At 38.3% G+C, this 21667-nt stretch overlaps 1 protein-coding gene across 2 annotated transcripts in view; it reads right to left on the bottom strand.

Annotated features, from left to right (window-relative positions):
- Window positions 1-1429: 1429 nt before the first annotated feature.
- Window positions 1430-21667, bottom strand: part of Il13ra1 (interleukin 13 receptor subunit alpha 1) — a 74009-nt gene continuing 53771 nt past the window's right edge. The window contains exon 11 of one of the 2 annotated variants that reach the window (XM_045140787.1): window positions 1430-4006. In XM_045140787.1, coding sequence (XP_044996722.1) covers window positions 3914-4006 — 93 coding nt within the window. In that variant the 3' untranslated portion in view covers window positions 1430-3913. Of the gene's footprint in view, window positions 4007-10076; window positions 10137-21667 lie in introns of those variants that run through there. The other variant, XM_045140788.1, reaches the window with a different exon arrangement.

The raw sequence follows: 21667 nt of genomic DNA, 5'->3' as shown, positions 1-21667 counted from the left end.
TAAAGTAAAAGCATATCAAGATTTAGCTACAGTATTAATGTTTAAAAATAATTGCTTATCTAATCATTAGAGTTCTGAAAGAGTGTTTTGTTCTTTTTTTATATAAACTATTAATATTATAGTAGTGAGCCAGAGTGGTGGTGCATGCCAATAATCCTAGTACTTAGGAAGCTGAGACAGGAGGATTGTGAGCTCAAGGTATGCCTGAACTATATAGCAAGTCCCAGTCAGTTTTGGTTACATAACAAGTCTCCATTTTTTTTTTTAATGCTATTGGCATAGTGCGTTATTCATCTGAGGGAAAATGTTGCATTTTTAAAAGAGCATGATAGAGCTGGGGAGAGGGCTCAGATGTCAAAGGTGTTTTCTTGCAAAGCTTGCTGCTTTGGGTTCAACTCCCCAGTATCCATGAAAACCAGATGCAGCAAGAGGTCCTGATGTGCCCATTCTCTCTCTCTCCCTCTCTCTCTCTCTTCCTCTTTAAAATAAATAAAGTATTTTTTAAAAGAACATGATAGTGATAAAGTGGTAAGTTACTATGGAATGCAAATGTGCTTAGATCATTCTGGCTTCTCTTGTCCCTAGAGATGAAGCAAGCATGTTTGTGGCTACAGGAATTTATTTTCCATAGATCTCATAGATTTACAACATGCCCTCCCCCCCCGAGTTAAATGTTCTTTTTTTGTTATAACACTATTGATGTGTTAATAGTGAGAGAATTCTTATTTAAACCACAAGCAAGCAACTATACTTATCTCAAGACTGATCTCCAGAATCTTCCTGGGTAAATCTAAATAGTTACAGAGTTAACTTGATAAATGTCATCCCTTTCCATACAGCTTAAGATGCTGTAGTGTTTTGGAGTAGTTAATAAGTATAGTCTGGCTAAAGACCCACTCTCAGAACTTAACACAAATAATAATTCCTGAAATTCAAATCATATTGTTGTAGTTATAGAGATGTGAAGCTTTATTCCAATTCAAGTGTCCAGCTAGTGAAAACTAGTTTTCTTAGTCTCAAATCTATCCTGCTAATATGATAAACTTATAACTAGAGGTTCCCTATGACAAAGACAATGCCAATTCCTGTATACTGTGCACATATCATGTACATCAGTATAGTAAGCCTGGTATGTTGTGCTCTACTCCCCACTTGTTATTAGAAAGGGCCAGATGTTCATTTCCACTAAGTATTGTAACTACAATTCATCAATACTTTTCTCTTTGGGTGCTAATTGCAAGGTTTGTACTAATAGTAAACTAAGTGCATGCATGTCCTTATCAGGAAACTTTGGATAAAGACTGTAAGATAAAATACCTGCCTTGAAGATTTTTTTTTCTTAAAATATTTGTTACTTAACTCTAATTTTCTCTATCATCCACTCTTCACAACACCTTTCCAAAAATAAGACAAAAGGAAAACATTTAGGTAACATACAAAAAGATAGTATTTATTTTCTTTTCTTTTATGAAGGTAAACAAAAGGACCCCTTGCATATATTCAATCCCAGCACTCAGGAAGCAGAGGTAGGAAAAGATCGCTGTGAGTGTGAGGCTAGCCTGAGACTACATAGTGAATTCCAGGTCAGCCTGGGCTAGAGTGAGAACCTACCTCAATAGAGGACCCCTAGTTGAAGACATTACCAAAATGTTAACATTATTCATATACCCCTTCAATATCCAGATGCAGAAAGGGTTTATCTGAATGAAAGACTAGGAATGGCCCTCCTTACAGTGGGTTTACTTAAGTATGTGGGGAAAAATCTATATAGATTAGTCAAAACAATAGGAGAACCTACTAGTATTTTCATACAAGTAATGCACTGAAGTCTCCAAGAGCACCCCAGACCTGGGGATCCCTTTTAGTTACTCTGAAACAACCAGAGGTCCCATGTTACCACCCCCTTTTCTTGTAGCTATTTTACTGCTAAAACAAAACAAAATGTGATGTCTCCGTTCCCACGCTGCATGGCTGCCAACATTCGTAGTCCCTTGGGTGTTACAAAGCATTCTCCTAATTGCTATCAAAATACTTGCTGTACAAATGGCTGTGGGTAAGGCATTGAAGTGTTTTGATTCCCAGAACTATAAAGACCAGGATAAGAAGTTATTTCATTCTTATATAAGAACCCCAAGCATTCTTTCTAGAGAATAGTAGAAGAAAGGAATTCATTTTTAGGCCTGTATACTTGTCTCAATATGATTTCCAAAATAAAAGCACAGGAACAAAACAAACACTCTTCCATCTATCATTGCCATATATCCCAATTTCCTGAGACACTGGAGCACAGTGCTTCTCCACTACCATGGAAGCAGGCTACCACTTCTGCCCAAACCTGTGGAGAACATGGGTCTCTTATCTTCTTCTACTCTAAGAACATGAACTGTAAGTAGCATAATCATATGAACTGGTAAATATCTGGAAAACTTGTGCTATCAATTTCTCAAAAGGTCCTGCCAGCAATCTGGGTGTATGAGAGGAAGGGAAGGGATACCTCTCACTTTCAATGCTTCCTTAAATTTATGGGAAGTATTAGGAGTAAGGGGAATATATGTGCAGATAGTGTCAGAGTGGTAGAGAATCAAACCCTAACCTATGCAAAAAAAAAATGAATACATAGTTGGAGTCTTGAAGGACTTGCTATCACTTAAAAGGCTCTACTTAACCATTTATAGCAAGGGAAAGGGAATTCTGTGGTCCATTGTGCAAAAGAAAAGAAACAGGAACAATTATTCTTTTTTTTTTTCTCGAGCAAATAGCTAAATTCTAAGCCAATATTACAACACATCTCTGTTTAGAAAACACACAGAGAACATCAATTACTGAAAACCCTTAAATAATTGCGTGCTCACATGGAAGCTGCAAATATGTAAAAATTAGTGTTGTTAAGTCTACTCACCCTTAACCTGACATGAAAACCATTCCCTGCTTTTCTAGGTGTTCTGAGAGGATTTATATAAGACCATAAGGAATAAGGCATTGGGGGAGATAAGAATAGGAGATGGGAAGCTGATAAGTCTGGGAAATGACTGGTAGAAGATAAGAGAGTGCTAAGAACTGAGGAGTCCCAACCAGATTGTAAAACCTGTGTGTGGTGGGGGATCTGTCCCTCACGCTTGGGGGCCATACACAAACCAGACACATACTCAACAGTTGGTTGCAGTAGTGGTGAAGGAAAAAAATATAGCATGAGAGACTTTTTGGTTCCAACTCTAATACAAAGTGAGTCATTCTGCCTCTACTGTTCTTGAAAGCCTACAATGGCATAAAATGGTTGTGGAAAGGAAGTTGCCTTTGTTCTTTCTGTTCTTGTTGTCATCATGACCAGCCCTTATTGCTGGCAGTTTCAAAGCTGAGGAAAATGCTACTGAGGTGGAAGATGATTTTGGATTGGTAAGAGTTCTAATCACCACAAAGTTCCTTAATAGGGTCTCAAACAATAGGTACGAGATTGTATCATTTTGTTTGCTAGTTGGTCTCTCTGAGTCAAGTTCAGCATTGGCATTTACACCCAAAATGAGTTTCCTCACAAGTAAAATGTCTTGATGTCCTTTCACACAAAGAATACAAAGCAAGCACAGATCTTTTAGGAAGTTGTCACAACTTCTGATAAGATTCTGCTGTCATCATAACCTTTTGCTTTGTCCTGTAGATGGAAATCTTGGTGAAGGATCTCTGCCTTTACAGTTTAATGAGAATGATTCCACTCTCTTCTTGAAAGGGCCCATCAGCTGGAGTTTTGTTGTTTTTTTTCAGTGCACAACTCACCTAAAGACCTGTGGCTCTTATGAGCTGCCTGTTTTTAATGGGTCCAGCAGTTTCAGTTTGCATTTAACAAGTCTACAGATAACAAATGGAGAATGCAATGAATCTTCACAAGGTTGCATTGAAGTTAAAAAATAAATTATTCCCGTCATGGAGAGGCTTTCTTCAGGTTTTCTATTAGCACTACAGCATCAGTTTCTTCTTTGGATTGCTTCTCATAGATGTCATACTTCTTCCAGTGCTGCAAGGAAGGAAACAACATACATGAGGACTTTTCTAAACAATGTCCTTTCCCTGAGTATCAGAGCCAATGCTTATTTTTGTTTGCGTGCACAGAACCATGAATGTAATGTTTTCCTGGTTTTGGTTTTGTGCGAGAACATTCATCTCTTTGAACAATTAGTGAACCAAAACAATCAAGAATCAACTTTAAAGATGAGAAAAACATGAAATTGTTACATGATGTTTAATGGCTGTCTCAAGAGATAAAACAAATTTAGATATTTCCAAAATTGGTAACAGTCTTTTAACAGATGAATAAAAAGATAATCTGTTTGGTCTAACTGTTTCACTTGATTATTTTCTTACCAAATTTGACCATTACTCCAGAAAAGAAAAGGTTCAAAAAGTCAATTAACATCTAGTGAATGGCAAAATATAGGATGCTCCAAGAGTCTTAGTGCACTTAAAAGTTTTGAACGCTTTCTCTGACCTCATGTGCCAAACCAGACCATTATACATAAGGCATGCTTGTCTTGAATGGAATTCACACATGTCTTCTATGGTAAAAAGCCAACATCCTGGTCCTGACTTGGGGAAAGGGTGAAATCTGAGCTCAGTTTTTTTTTTTTCTTAATTATTATTTTTGAGCCAAGTCCAACAGACTGACCATTTGTGTGTGTGTGTGTGTGTGTGTGTGTGTGTGTGTGTGTGTGTGTGTGAAAGAGAGAGAGAGAGAGCGAGTGAGCAATGGGGGGACTAATTGGCACCAGGGCTTCAGCCACTATAATCAAACTCTAGACATATGTGCCACTTTGTGTGCATGTGCGACCTTGCATGCTTGTGTCACCTTTTGTGCATCTGAGCTCAGTTCTTTGATCTGAAACAGGGCTGGACAAACTATGGTCCACAGGCCAATCATACTTGCTGCCTGTTTTTGTAAGGAAAGTTTTACTGCAGTATACCCATTCATTTCTGCATTGCCTATGGAAGCTTTCATGCTATTATGAAAGATTTAAGTAGTGACAGAGATGAAATGGCTTGGAAACCTAACATGGTCCGTTTTAGGAAAAGAAAATTGCTATCATCTATACAAGATTGAGAGGGGGTTAGAGTTAGGGTGACTGGACCCTTGAAGGTGAAAAGCGCAGGAAAGTTTGCACTTGCTAGAAATCCAAGATAACCTGGCTTCTTATGTCTTCCCTAGTGCCTCAGGTATATTTTTCCACAAACAATCAGGACCCTTCCTGGGAGGGAGGTCTTTCATAGGAGTTAAACATTTTGGTTGGTCAAGTTCAGCCCCCAGAACTTGGTGCCAGAGCTAACTTCTTCCTGAGACAGCCCCTAGCCGTAACCAACCAGCTGGCTCTCTGGTTCACCTGAGCCAGAAGATAGCCCACCACCATAAGGTCCTAAATACCTTCACAAGGGGAGGGCAGGCAGTCTCTGATCACTTGGGAACTTCCAGCTGTGGGTCAATTTTTCCTTCACGGGGCTTGGCCTAGGCCCTGGCCCAGGCAGGAGGGCTCCCTAACCCTTACTCTCCACATGGGTTCTTTATCCCCTTCAGCTCTCCACATGGCAGGAGCTCCTTGAACTTTCTCTTTTCTTTTCTTTCCATACTTTTTCCCCCCAGGCCCTCCACGTGGGATCTCTAGCCATGTGGGTGCCTTTCCTTGGCTCTAATTCCCTCAATAAATATAATAATTTAATAATTATCCTTCTCAATTTTCTTTTTTTTATTCAATTCCTTGACTAAAATTAGAAACAAACCCAGGGTTTGGGGTGCAAGGACTTTCCTGGACCCTCACCACCCCGTTACAAGAGTACAACTAAGGTACTTTTCCACTTTTGTGTTCTATGATTCACTAAGCTTATGGGAAGAAGGGAAATAAGAGAAATGAAGAATTCTGGCTTTTCAGCTATATTAGGGTGCGCAACTGGAACTAGATTGAGTAACTTAGGACCGTCCAGAATTAGAATATGGACTTGTGAAATAGATTAAAATATCCAGTTCTTTCTAAATAAATTGCTTAACACTAATATACCTAATAGGGTGGCTAAAGTTAAAAATATTGACAGTCCAAAGTGCTAGTGAAGATGCAGAGTAACTTAATCTCTTGCACCCTGTTGATGGAAATGTAAAATTGTATAGTCACTATGGAAAACAGTCTATAGATTTTTATAAAACTAAACATATACTTAACACGTCACCTGAACACCTCACTACTAAGTATTTACTCAGAAGAAATGAAAACATGTCCCCACAGCACTTCTACATAAGCTATAAACTCTTAATAGTCCAAAATAGGACATCTGATGTTCTTGAAAAGTTGAATGCTTAAATAAGCTATGAAATATTGCTTAGCAATAAAAGAAATAAACTATTGGTATATGGAATAATATGAACATCTCTTTAATGTGTCAGCACTAAGGAAAAGAAGTCAGATTCATAAAACTATGATTAAAATTTGGAAAAGATAAGACTTTAGGAAAAGAAAACAGATCATTGGTTCCAAGTGTTTAAAATGAGGGAGGAAGCTGACTTCAAAAGTGCATGAGAGAAGTTTTTGGAGATTATATAAATATTTTATATCTTGATTAGAGTGGTGAATACAAAATTGGATATTGTGGTAGTTTGATTCAGAGGTCCCCTATGAACTTAGGTGTTGTGAATGCTAGGTTCCAGGCTGATGGAGATTTGGGAATTAATGGGAGTGTATTGCTGGGGACAGGCTTATGGGTGTTATAGCCAGTTTCCCCTTGCCAGTGTTTGACATACTCTCCAGTTGCTATTGTCTACCTTATGTTGGCCAGGGGGTGATATCTACCCTCTGTTCATGCCATCATTTTCCCATGCCATCGTGGAGCTTCCCCTTGAGCCTGTAAGCCAAAACAAACCTCTTTTTTTTCCACAAGCTGCTCTTGGTTGGGTGATTTCTACCAGCAATGTGAATCTGACTACAACAGATATATTTGCTAAAACTCTTCTAATTGAACACTTAAAAAGAATAATTTTTAGCCAGGCATGGTGGCACATGCCTTTAATCCCAGCACTTGGGAGGTAGAGGTAGGAGGATTGCTGTGAGTTTAAGGCCATCATGGGACTACATAGTGAATTCCGGGTCAGCCTGGGTTAGAGCAAGACCCTACCTTAAAAAAAAAAAAAAAAGAATAAATTGTGTTATATGAAAATTGTACCTCAAACATGTTAAGTACACAGACTTCTAATAAAAACAATCTTAAAATTTATATAATCTTGAAATAATGGCTTATTCCATAAATGGCATGGAGATACCAGGCTAAGCATTTTAAAAACAAAGTTAAACTATCTCTCATAAATTACACAAATAAATCCATAATGGATAAAAGACCTAAATGTCAAAAATATCAAAGGAAAATTGAAAAAAACATTATAGAGGAACAACTATGTAACTCTGAGGTAGACTAAGCTTTTACACCTAAAAAAATAATGATTTTATGGCAGAAAAAAGGGGGAAACATTTGTGCATATTTAATCACTGTACATACAATAAAAATAAATGACAATCTACTGATGCATTAAGATGTGATTTCTAGGGCTAGAGGTGTGGCTCAGTTGGTAAACTACTTGTCTTGCATGCAGGAGACCCTGGGCTTGATCCCCAGTATCATGTATACTTTTGTGTGTATACATATATCTGACATGTAAAGAGCTTTATAAACTACTAAGGAAAAGATGAATACCATAGAGAATAAAAGTATATGGAACAAGAATTTCATAAAATAGTTAATTCAAGCCAATAAACTAACAAAATATAAAACCTTATATGTAAAATTAAGATAATATGATATTTTCTCATGTACCAAAACTCGACAATGTTCTTTTTGTTTTGTTTCGTTTTTTTGAGGTAGGGTCTTGCTCTAGCTCAGACTGACCTGGAATTCACTATGTAGTCTTGGGGTGGCCTCGAACACACGGCAATCTTCCTACCTCTGCCTCAGTACTGGGATTAAAGGTGTGCGCCACCATGCCTAGCTGACAATGATCTCTTAAATTAGGTAACACCATGTTGGTAAAAGAATTGTAGCCAAATGATCATTTGGGTGTACTAATGGTAAGTATATAAATTCATATAACCTAGTTATAACCTATGCTTCTTGTGAGAAATTTAATTTTGTGCATTTTAATGCCCTGTTTTCTTAACAGGAAGAAATTACACAATCTGATAATCTCATTTAGTAGCATATGTTATATATTTGTATAAAATGGTTTAAAATCTCATTTTATTTAATCTGTGCAAATGTCACTGCATACATGTACCATAACTTATTTAACCTGTACAACCTCTCAGGATAATCATTTGTCAATTCAAATCAACAAGTTTAACACGGGGGAATTTAGGAAGCAGCTTAGTGGTAGAGTACTGTCCTGGGTTTTTATCCCCATTATTGAAAAAAAGAGCCTCCAAACTCTAGGTCAAAGGCTATACAAAAACAAATACCACATGGCAGGATTTGGCTCATTGTCTGAAGTTTTAAAAAAAAAAAAAAAAAAAAAAAAAAAACTACATGAGCAAGGTAGTGATGGCAGCATGGTATGCTTCTTTACTCTTTCCAAATGCAACCATTAAAAAAAAATAATAATAACAAATAGGAACAGTAAGCAGGGCAAGTAGGAAAGCATAAACAAAAGACAATTCACTGACAGAATCTATAGCTAAACTACATGGAAATCAGGTACCTATAAACCCAATAAATTTGATAGAAACAACCCAGAGATACCTACAGACCAAAATGGCTGTGTAAGAGAACACAGAAAGAATCAACATGGCATCCAAGAGATCTGAGAAAGTGGAGGAAATTCATTCAAATGTCAGTGAGCTAAATTATGAGCAAAGGCTGAGAATGGAAATGGCTTACACTTCACACAGTAGCTGAGCACAAGGAGCCATGTACATTCAATGGTAAGTATTCAAAGCTCACTTGCAGGATGAGCTGTGCTCTGAGAAGAAACTAGTAAGGACGGACTCCAGCTGGCCAGGGTACAGACCAGGAGAACAGAAAGCCCATATATGTGCAGAGATGGATATAATGGAAGGAAGAAGGATGGGATTTAGAGAAATAAGGAAAGGCCAGGTCTGGTGATGCACGTGGGAGGTAGAGGCAGGACTTTTGCCACATGTTCAAGGGCATCACGGAATACAGAGTGAGTTCCAGGCAAGTCAGGGCTACACAACAAGATCCTGTCTCAAACATCCTTTTCTTCACCTCTCAAAGAAATAAAAAGAAAAAAAGAGCAGAGGAGGAAGACAGGCAGGACAAGATTTCTCACCATAAATTTGAAAGCTTCCCAAAAGAAATAAAAGGGAGCTGTATATTCATGAAATTTGAAAAAGAACTAATCTAAGTGAAGCCTCTTTCTAAACAATCAGGAATTTAATGTTAAAATGAGCAACAGACCAATATCCTTACAGCATCTGCATCTGCTGTAAGGATATGATCATAAAATTCACTGAAAATTATAATCAACCATTTAAAAATTATATTAAGAAAAAGTGACATGATATGAAAAAAATGTATATGACATGAAAGAATACATAAAAAGTCAGAAGAGCAGCAATTCAGAAATAAGATGAGAAAAATCAGGAAAGAATTAGAAGTAAAGGGAAATAATTTCATTTCAAAAATGAAGACTAAGCTAGGAGGAACACAGGCAAGTAAACACATCAAATAATTAGATAATGCCTTAAGAAAAATAGAAAATGAAATACAGATTTTTTAAATCGAAAGACAAGAGAGTAGATAAAAATTATCCAAAAGGGCTTGACAAATATAGAAGATAGTGAGGAAAACAAAGAAACAGAATGTTAGATAACCCTTATACAAAAGTGCTTAAAAGCAGAAGTGTTTTGGATTTTTAAATTTCAATTTTGGAATATCTTTGGTATCCTGGGGACCGACCCACAGTTTTAACAAAAATTTATCATGCATCACACACACACGCACACACATAGAGACCATAGGTAGAACTATATATCATTTTATTAATTTTGTGCATAAAATGAAGTTTTAGGATGTGGAATTTCCCATTTGTGATATTATGTTAGTCCTCTAAACATTCCATATATTACAGCATTCCGGGGTTTTGATTAGATGTGCTCATCTTGTACCTGAGAAAAATCAATCCAGAATGACAAACACTAATATATTCTGAAAAAAAATATGTTATTTTGATGAAACAACTATTTTGACAACCAAGAAAAAAAGTGCTTTAATACAGAAAGAACATTATATTATCAGGTGCCTTTGACAACATTTTATGCCAGAAAATATATAAGACATTTAAGATAGCCAGTTTGTGTATGTGTGGGGGGGTTAATTTATTGAAATACGGTCTCACTCTGTTGCCTAGGATGACCTTGATTTGATAGCAATCCTCCTGCCTTAAGTCTTCTGTGTGCTAAGATATAAAGGTGTGAGACACAACACCAAGGTGATTTTAATTCCTGCCCAAATGGATTTCCATTATGAATGCAACAAAGTTCATCCATGAATAGATGATTCAGCAAATTATAGTTGTGTGAAAGCTTTTTGAGAAAACTTTTTGAACATCAACCAGCTAAAATGACTGGAAAGACACTGACCTAAATACCAGTAAGTGAGCTTCAAACACATATGCACACATGGAAGACTAATGGTCATCCCTGTGTATGATGACACTGACAATGCAGATAGACACTGGAGGGCTTTAACAATGGGAAGGGTTGTGTTAGTATGCATGCCAATCATGTGCAAATACCTTAGTCCAATCCCTAGTACCCCAAAAACTGAGTGACAAAAAACAATAAATAAAATGGATAAAAGATAAAAATAAATTTTATAGGTAGGGATATAGTTTAGTGTTAAGTGAAGCATTTGCTCAGCATTTGGGTTTGATTGCAGGCACTGCAAAAGAAGACTGGGGGTAAATATGGAAAGCATATGGAATCATCTTTTCAACAATCATTAAACCCAGACTCAGAAAGCCACATGTCACATGTTCTCTCTCATATGTGGATCCTAGCTACAAATGATTGGATTTCTATCTAAGTAGGAACAAAACTCAGTAGTAGAGGCCAGTAAGCTAGAAAGGGGATATAAAGTGAATAGAAAGGGAGGGAGGGAGGGGACTTAATAGTATGGTATTGTATATATGTAAGTAGAAGAACAGATTAATGGGAGTGAGAAGGCCATCTGAAAAGAGAAGGCTTGACAAAGAGAGGTTAGGCAAAGAGATTGAGGAAAGGAAAGGTGGACGGAGGGCTAATCAAAATCTAAGAGGATATAAATAAGTCATATGGAAACCTACTTTTTTGAACAATGGAACACACAGAAGCCATAGATTGTTACCAGGAATGGAATACTTTCCAGTGAGTTGTTGGCCAGGGAGGCCACTGATGGCCCCCCTAAAATTACAGGCCATTGCCAAGGCTCTTGATTTCCCACCAGGAATAGATGGTAAGACCTTATTGCTTAAGAATCCACATACTTGGGCTGCAAGGTCACTGAGAAATCCTGCTGGAGCTGAGCTGAAAAACCTCCTCCATGTAGACCAGCTGACAGAAAAAAAAGCTGGAGAAAGCTACACTGCATGTAGATCGTTGGAAGAAAGAGAAATGACCAGTGAAAATACTTAACAGTGGACACTGAAAGCCTTATATTTGGCCAGCCAGACCAAATGAGCCAACAGGTACAATAGTGGCATGTCTGTCATGGTGGAAACCAACTGCCCTCTAATTGGACTGGAGGCCCGCTCCATGGGAGGGAATATATCCCTGATACTGAAAACCTAAAACTGGGGTAGACATGAGCCCTAGGGGTATGACGTCTGCTGCTGTCTGGCTAAGTGTATATACCATGCTTATCAAACTGCCCAATAAGCACTTCTCTTAATGTTCATACCCATACATTAATGCTATTCTCACTTTTGGTACAGAACCTTCTCTTTTCAGATCACAGTGACACTGCGATGACTCCCAGGCACCATGGTGCTGAGAAGAAGTGACAGAGGAGTGATCAGCACTAAAATATCTCTATCACATTTTCCAAGGTTCAGGGTCCATTGCGGAAGAGGCAGTGGAAAGAATGTAAGAGCCAAAGGAAGGGTAGGACTCCCTACAACATGCTCTTGCAGACACAAAATGGCCTGGATATCCAGGACCTCACAGAACCTGACACTACCTACACAAGTCCATCATAATAGGAGGAAAAGATGATGACACCAAAACAAAAGACAGATTGATTGAGAGGGGCAAGGGGTATGATATAGAGTGGAGTTTCAAAGGGGAAAGTAGGGGAGGGAGGGAATTAACATGGGTTGTTGTCTACAATTATGGAAGTTGTGAATAAAAAAATTAAATAAAATATATTTTAAGTGGACTGGAGAGATGGCTTACCTTTTAAGGTGCTTGCCTGCCAAGCCTAAGGACTCATGTTTGACTCTCCAGGTCCCATGTAAGCTGTACACAGAGTGACACAAGCGTGCAAGGTCGCACATGTGCACAAGGTGGTGCATGGATCTGGAATTTAATTGCAGTGGCTGGAGGCCCTGGCATGTCAATTCTCTCTCTCTCTCTCTCTCTCTCTCTCACACACACACACATACACACACATAAAAAATATCTTAAGCTAGGAGTAGCAGCATGCACTTGTAGTCACAGTTACTTGGGAAGTCGAGATAGGTGATTATATGTCTCCATGAGTTCTATGACAGCCTGGGGAACATAGTGAAACCCCAGTGTCAAAATCTTTCATAATTTATGAAAAATTCAGAAATATCTTTAGTTCCAATTATTTATTTTTAAAATGTTTGTTTCAAATAAAATTCAATATGATAGCCTCATTTAGTATATGATATAATATGGTTGGTTAAAAGCATGGACTGCAGTCAGGATGTCTAGGGTTCAGGCTCCATCTTTGCTACGTACTAACAGTGGAACCTTGAACAAGTTACACATGTAGATACCTCAATTTCTTTAGCTGAACAATTAATATAATGTACACCTACCTCAGGATGGGGACATATTAATGAGAGAATGCTTAGCAACTATATAACACATAGTGAATTGTCAATAAGGATGAACCACTGTGGTTGTTGCTATTATTTCATTTATCAAGAAGTGTCTTTTTTTTTGGTAGGGATCATATACCATTAAAAGAAAGTATAAATGATATGTTTAAAATTGATTTTATCTTTCCTTTTGATTACCTGAAGTTCTGATTTCCTATAATAAAAAATATATATTTCTTTTAAAATAAACATTTTATTCAAAACAATGTATACTGAACAGCACTTTTGTTAGTTTCTAAATATGATTCTCAATGCCTGGCTGTGCTAGAAAAGAAAATGCAATCAGGAAGCCAGGAGTGATGGCTCACACTTTTAATCCCAGCCCTTTGAAGAATGAGGCAGGATGATTGCTGAGCATCCAAGGCCAGCCTGGGATATACAATATGTTCTAGGCCAGCTTAGACTTAGATAGAGAGTCAGTCTCAGAAAACTGAAGAGAAACAAATAGGAAAAAAAATGCAATTGGTTTCAATAAAGTGAACACTGAAATAGAAATCATCTGTGGGAGTACATTCCAGTTGCCTGTTTTTTCCATTCCTAAAACTTGTATTATTCTATGTTTTACCTTTTATCAGCACCAGGTCCCTTCCCTGAGCACTGCATGTAATATGTCCAAATAAAGGAAAAGGACCAAATACAAAGCCTCTGACTTTGTATCCAATTTGATGAATTTTATGTCACTCTAAATTTAAAATCTGTAAAATCACCAGTCTACAATTCAATCCTATACTGTTACTTTAAAAAAAGTCATCAACCACAGAATAATTGCCAAAGAGGAAAAATATAATCCATGAAAAAGATTTATGTTTATGAGACTAAAACTGGCTTTTCCTTGTTAGTTATGTGATCCTGAAAAACCAGCTTACTATTATTATGTGGGATTTTTTTTGTATGTTAGGAAATAAATTCAGTAGGATAATGGAATATTATGTCTCAATTTAACATTACTTTCAAAACTTGATGAAAGTATTTTTCTACAGTGATTTATTTACAGAAGTTAAGCGAGTTTTGTGCAGAAAATCCTGGTCTTTTGTACACAAGTCAGTAAGTACATAATGCCCCAGTCCTCTTCAGATCAACAGTGAAAACAGAAAGTTGAACAGTACATAATGGAGAGCCTATGGCTAATATCTACGGCCTTTATAATAGAACAAATTGAATGTGGTGTGGAAGAGACTAATTTGGTACTGTTTGTGATGGTTACTAACCCAAGTATACACTTTAAAAACCAATTAGGGGACAAAATTAAGCAGGCCTTATCCCCTTTGTTAACAGGAACAGAGTTTCAGAGCAGTCAGTATGCAGCTGATGACTGGGAAGAGTGCTTTATAGAAAAGAGAGAGTCTATGAATGTAGCTAAAATGATGAAATGAGAAACAGTCATTTGACAACACCTAAAAAAATGACTATTGGAGGCAAAGCTATCTACTGGTGTAGCAAGTGTTAGCTGGAGGGGTGACAGGGTGCTGGCACACTTCTGCATGGTGTATCTCCAGGTAGCATGGGGGAAATAAATGCAGGTGACAGAAAGAGACATATTGTTATGACCTTAAATGCAGTGGTCAATCTTAGCCTCACGAATGGAGGCTAAGACAGTATTTGTCCCTAGACAAGTGGAATCGTTGGAAAAATGTGAGCATCATCCATATTAAGATGATATTAAGGAATTAATAATTTTTAAAGTCCACTAGTGTTTTTTTGGCTAGTGAAGAAGGCATCCTTTGTTTTTAAAAGATTATATAATAAGATAAAATAGGCTTTAAAAATATTTGGAAGTTTAAAAGATTTTTTTGATCAGGAATAGAAAACTGCCATGGTACTGAAAATATAATTAGTTACCAAGAAGTGACAAAGAACAATAGATTTTTATTATTAGTAGCTATGTGCACAGTGTGTATACAGTCATGTTGGTTCCATCATTAGCCTCCTCCCTGTCCTTCCCACTCCACACGTAACCCCCTCATTGGGTCGTGCATTGTGGGGACAGCCATCAGTTATGGGTAAGAGGCAATGTCTCTGTGCATAATGACACAACTTGTGGCTCTAACATTCTTCCTACCCCCTCTTTCACAAATTTCCCTGAGCCATGATGGGTTCGTTTTAGGTCTACTTCAGTGATGAGGTCTTGCGAGCCCCTGTGACTCTGTTCATCTGGTTTGTTAGGAGTTGAGTGTTCTCTGTGTTGATCTCCTTCACCCTCGTGCTGGCACATTTTTAGCAGGTAAAAGAAATGAGGCTATAGAGAAGAAGCAAGTGCCTGTGCTACCCCTGCCCCCTCCGGAATGCTGCCAGCAGCTGAATTAGTCACAAGGAAGAGGCAAGCAGCAAAGCAACAGGAAGAAATACTGTTGGCCAAAACGTTACTACAGCAATGAACAAAACACCATCACAACACCAGACCCCTTAAGGTAAATTATACTAAAGATTGAACCTACTTGTGGCCACATTTAAATAAACTTTTTAGAGCAGCATCACTGATGGTGTTATTGTGGAAGGGGTGTTTCAAGGCACATGGAGTAGGAGTTAGCAACTTTGAACTACCTGGATCTAGTCCAGATTCTATAATCACTCTGCATGATATTCCTTGATGGAATTCTCTGTGCTCCCCCAAGTCCCCATCTCTAAAGTGAGGAATTTACATAAGAATCTAGAGTTTTAAAAACATGCAATCAAAAGGAATAATGGCATCTAACACCATGATTGTTTTGGCAACTCATTGTCTACAAGAAAAAGGTTAGTCTTGATGCTGCATATGTAGCTCAGTTTGTGAGAACTGTTGCCAGGTAAAGTAAGCAGCTTATTCATTTGGTTGAAAGCAGACAGGAAGAGTTGGAGAGATGGTTCAGGAGTTAAAGGTGTTTGCTTGCTCAGTCAGTTGGTTTGGCTTGAATTCCACAGTACCCATGTAAAGCCAGATGCACAAAGTGGCACATGGATCTTGGAGTCTGTTAGCAGTAGCAAGAGACTCTGGCATGCCCTCTCTCTCTCATTGTCTTCCAAATTCTCTCTCTCTCTCTTGCAAATAAAATATTTAAAAATATTTAAAACCTGACAGAAAAATTTGTTCTTTTACCATATTCCTATTATACATTTTCATTTTTAAGAGCTGATTTTGTTTAATAGCCTGCAACCACCATGAGCAAAAACAGCTCACGCTTCCAGTAGCCCATCTTGTCAGGATAGCTGACTCACTAAATTATAGAATTATCTGACTCATCGGGACTAAAACAACATGTTATCCTCTAGACAGCAAATTGAAAAAAAAAAAAAAGCAATTTTCCCATATCCAAGAAAGACCATTGATGGCTGCTGTTGCTCTCAGTGTTGCCATCATTCATACTCTATCACTTAGAGCTAAAATCTTAAAATTATTTTTTACTCTCCCTACTTTTCATCACCCACGCAGTCACCCAGTCCTAATAAGCCTCCTTTTACATGTGTCTTTCACTGGTCTTCTCAGTTATTATATTGCATACACACTCTCCTACCTCAAAAATAAATAAATAAAAATATTTTTTAAAAAATAAAAGCTTGGGGGCTGGAGAGACGGCTGAGCAGTTAAGGCACGTGCCTGTGAGCCTAAGGACCCAGGTTTAATTCCCCAGTAACCATGTAAAGCCAGATGCACAAGGTAGCACATGCATCTGGAGTTCAAGTCTCCATGATCTCCTATACCTGAATGACTACAATATTCTTTTTGTTGAGGACTTATACATGCACATTATAGTAATACATGCACATTATAGACTATTTGAAAAATTCAGAAAGGAAGGCAGAGAATATCAGTTACCCACAATCCCTTTACTTAGAGATTATCATTCATCATGACCCATTTAATTCCACTTGTTATATGTGTGTTAAAACACTTCTGTAACAATTGGTATTATAATATACTACATATTCGTCATCTGTTTCTTACTCATATTTTATTAAGACATTAAGCTTTGAAACCTAATGTTTTCTTTCTTTTGGTTTTTTCGAGGTAGGGTCTCACTCTAGCCCCAGGCTGACCTGGAATTCATTGCATAGTCTCAGGGTGGCCTTGAACTCTCAGTGATCCTCCTACCTCTGCCTCCCTGAGTGCTGGGATTAAAGGCATGTGCCACCATGACTGGCTCGAAACCTAATGTTTTAAAAATCAGTGATGAACTGTTGGCATTTCATTGGTTTCTAAATTTTAATATTAGAAAACAAATGATGCACTGATCATTCTTGTAGCACTGTTCAGCTATCCCCTTAAGAAATAGTTCTAAAAACACAGTTCTATGAGCAAAGATTCTTATAACACTTTCTAAGTTGCCTTCCTTCCACAAAGCATATACAGGTTAGGCAAGCATCCATAATTCCAAAACCAAAATTCCAGACTGCTCCAGAAATCTGACACTTTCTTTGCATGAATATGATGCTTTAAAAGTTTTGGATGTAGGGCTGGAGAGATGGCTTAGTGGTTAAGTTACATGCCTGTGAAGCCTAAGGATCCAGGTTCAATTCTCTAGGTCCCATGTAAGCCAGATACACATGGTGGAACATGCATCTGGAGTTTGCTTGTGGTGGCTAGAGGCCCTGGCATGCCCATTCTCTCTCTCCCTGTCTCTAATAAATAAATAAATACAAATAAAATCTTTAAAAAATGTTTTGGATTTGGGGGACTAGGGTTATTGCTCTGTGGCTAAAGGTACTTGTTTCTAAAATCTTCCAGCCTGGGTTTCAATTCCCCAGTATGCACATAGGGCCAGAGTGGGGCATGCATCTGGAGTTTGTAGTGGCAAGAGGCCCTGATGCACCCATATATGCACATACACACTCTCCCACCTCAAAAATAAATAAATAAAAATATTTTTTAAAAAATAAAAGCTTGGGGGCTGGAGAGACGGCTGAGCAGTTAAGGCACGTGCCTGTGAGCCTAAGGACCCAGGTTTAATTCCCCAGTAACCATGTAAAGCCAGATGCACAAGGTAGCACATGCATCTGGAGTTCATTTGCGGTGGATAGAGGCCCTGGCATGCCCATTCTTTCTCTCTCCATCTGCCTCTTTCTCATAAATAAATAAATAAAATATTTTTAAATATATTCTTTAAAGTTTTGGATTTTGGAATTGAGATTTTTCAGATTAGGGCACTTGCTTGTGAAGCCTAAGGACTCAGGTTCAATTCCCTGGAACCCATGTAAGCCAGATGCACATGGTGGTGCATGTGTCTGGAGTTCTTTTACAATGGCTAGAGGCCTGTCCATTCCCTCTCTCTTTCTCTCAAAAATAAAGGTATTGGGCTGGAGAGATGGCTTAGAGGTTAAGCGCTTGCCTGTGAAGCCCGAGGACTCCGGTTCAAGGCTTGATTCCCTAGGACCCACGTTAGCCAGATGCACAAGGGGGCGCACGCGTTTGGAGTTCGGTTTGCAGTGGCTGGAGGCCCTGGCGCGCCCATTCTCTCTCTCTATCTGCCTCTTTCTCTCTCTCTCTGTCACTCTCAAATAAGTAAAAATAAACAAAAAAAGGTATTTTCATTTATTTACTGGCAAGGAGAAATAGAAAGAGAGGGAGAGAGAGAGCTAGAGACAGACAGAATGGGCTCAACAGGGACTCACCACTGTAAACAAACTCCAGACACCTGTGCCACATTATGCATCTAGCTTTACATGGGTCCTGGGGAATTGAACCCAGGCCGGCAGGCTTTGTAAGCAAGCGCCTTTAACTGCAGAGCTATCTCCCCAGCACCCAAACATATTTGAACAGTTATTGGAGCATTGCACTATGTCAATTTAACTAGTCCCCATCCTACTCAGAATAGGAATGAACTCAAATGTCTTTCAGGGGTCTAACTTTTAGGTTAACATGTGAAAGCACAGTGGGAACCAGACATGGCAGAGTGAGGAATGAATGGGAGAGTACATACCCTACATACAATTCCAAAATTAAAAAAAAATAGCTTTTTTATTGCATAGTTTTTTTTTTGAGTTCTTTGTAGATTCTATATATTAGGCTTCTATCAAAGATAGATAGCTTGTGAATGTTTTCTTCTGTAGGTTGTCTGTTGCTCCATTGATGGTTTTCTTGTCTGTACAGTAACTTTTTAGTTTCATGAGACACCACTGTTTGAGTCACATCACACTGAGAAACTATGTCAAAACTGATAAAAAAAAAAAAAAAACACAGTCCTTTCCTGGAAAACCCTCATGGTAAGGGAAAGTGCAATGGGGGCTGCTGGGGGATAAAGATCACCAACAGCATGAATAAGCAGGGGATTCTGCAAGCTACACAACCAACGAGCTAGTCAAGAAGTACATACCTGTGTAATAATGGCACACAGACCATGAGGGTAACCAACTGCCCTCCAATTGGAAATGAGACCTGCTCAGTGGGAAAGAACTCACACCTGGAACTGGGAACCAACTCAGAACCCCATGTTAAGGAATTTCATAGACTCCAGAATAAAGCGTCCAACACTCTCTGGATAAGTAGAGTGGGCATATACATCAAGAAGTCTTTCGGGGGTTGGAGAGATGGCACAGTGGTTAAGGCTCATGCTTGCAAAGCAATTCCCCAGTACCTATGTAAAGCCAGATGTACAAAGTGGTTTATGCATCTGGAATTCATTTGCAGTGGTTAGAGGTCCTGGTGCACCCATTCTCTTTCTCTCTCTTTCCTCTATTTCTTTCTCTTCTGTCTCTCTGCTTACAAGCAAAATAAATATTAACAAAAGAAGTCTATCAAATCATGATGCATATCCCTTGGTCAGAGATTCTGTTTGATTTTACAAATAGAAGAGAACAATGGAGAGATCAAAAATCCATCAGGGACCAGAGTGAGAGCCTACCTCGAAAAACCAAAAAAAAAAATCCATCAGTATGACAAATAAAGATACCTGAATGCCTTTTAAGAGACATGCCACCTATACCACAGCTACTGGGGCCATGGAGAAAGTTGAAGAGGAAGCAGTGACAGTAGTATTGCTCCCACTACCAGCTTAACAACCAGCTCTAGGGAAATGGCAACAGACACAGTGGTTAATCAAAACACATTGAAGCAGAAACCCCGAGGCTACCAAGAACAGACTTGCCAAGGCTCAGGGAACATTGTGGAAGAGGCCTTAATTACACCACACTGAATACCAATAACCTCAATGAGGAGAACACTTAGGAAAGTGCATCCAGTGGAGAGGGGATATAAGACTCTAACCTTTGTAAATTTATTTAATTAATAAAAATAAAAAATTTCAATATATCACAACAGTAAAAAAAAAAAAAAAATCTAATGGGGTAGGTCAGCCTTAAGTTTCCAGTTTGCTACCATGCATGCTTATGTCACTTCTCTCTAATGTATTCTCCCAGACTACTGTCAGCATGGTAGACTGATACTTTTTTTTTGAGGTAGGGTCTGGCTCTAGCCCAGACTGACCTCGAATTCACTATGTAGTATCAGGGTGGCTTCGATCTCACAGTGATCCTTCTACCACTACCTCCTAAAGGCTGGGATTAAAGGTGTGTACCGCTATGCCTAGCTTCTGATACTTTTTCATTACAAGCTATTCATAATGTGTGATCACCAAGTATTTTTTAGAAAGCTCCTATCTCAACCTTCTCTGGTCATTCAGACCTCTTAGATGACAGAGAGGTCCTTGAGGACAGGCATTCTTATAAAGAGATAATGCAGCATAGGAATAAAAGCAAGAGAACTGAAGTCCTGTATCCATTCTTACCTTACCACCAACTAGCTGGGTGACCACAGTGAAGTTACTGAACCTCACTGCATCTCCATTTCCTAGTGTGTGGTGAAAAGGTGTTCTATAATAACCCTTCTCTAATAATTGATCAGTCTCCTTGCCTTCCTCCTCTAGCCAAATAGCATCATTTTCATTGTGAGTCCCTTTTTATTACAAGAGTTAATTGGAGGTTAAAGAAAAATAGAAACTATAAAAGAGCAACACTCATCATTAAGAAGTATTCCGTACTTACAATGTGCCAGACATGCTACCTATTTTTTTTTAAATTTTTCTCTTTTATTTATTTATTTGAGAGCGACAGAGAGAGAGAGAGAGAATGAGGCCAATAGAAAGAGCGAGAGAATGGGCGTGCCAGAGCCTCCAGCCTCTGCAAACGAACTCCAGACGTGTGCGCCCACTTGTACATCTGGCTAACGTGGCTCCTGGGGAATCAAGCCTCGAACCGGGGTCCTTAGGCTTCACAGGCAAGCGCTTAACCGCTAAGCCATCTCTCCAGCCCCATGCTACCTATTTTTTATTAAGTTATTGTGTAGCAAATTAATGTAATGCACATATCAATACTATGAGCCAGGTGCTATTGTTACCGCCACTTTATAATCAGGAAAAGAGTCACAGAGAGTCTAAGGAAGTTACCTAAGGTCAAAAAGACAGTAAATGACATAGCAGAGTTCAGCATCTAGACAATGTGTCTCCAGAACGCAGCCTATTGTCTAGTATGCTGTGCTACTTCCCTAAATTAACTATCCTAGGTTTGTTATTACTAATTTTAGCTATATTTAATGATATTAATATTTATTTCATTCAGAGTCTTAATTATCTTATTAGAGTGAATTTATTTATCATAAAAACCTAAGACTTTTTGCTCCCAAGTTTT

The sequence above is a fragment of the Jaculus jaculus genome, chromosome X, assembly GCF_020740685.1.
Source record: "Jaculus jaculus isolate mJacJac1 chromosome X, mJacJac1.mat.Y.cur, whole genome shotgun sequence".
In the NCBI taxonomy this organism is placed as follows: Eukaryota; Metazoa; Chordata; class Mammalia; order Rodentia; family Dipodidae; genus Jaculus; species Jaculus jaculus.
The sequence above is the reverse complement of the archived record's forward strand: the minus strand, read 5'-3'. Positions and strand labels throughout refer to the sequence as shown.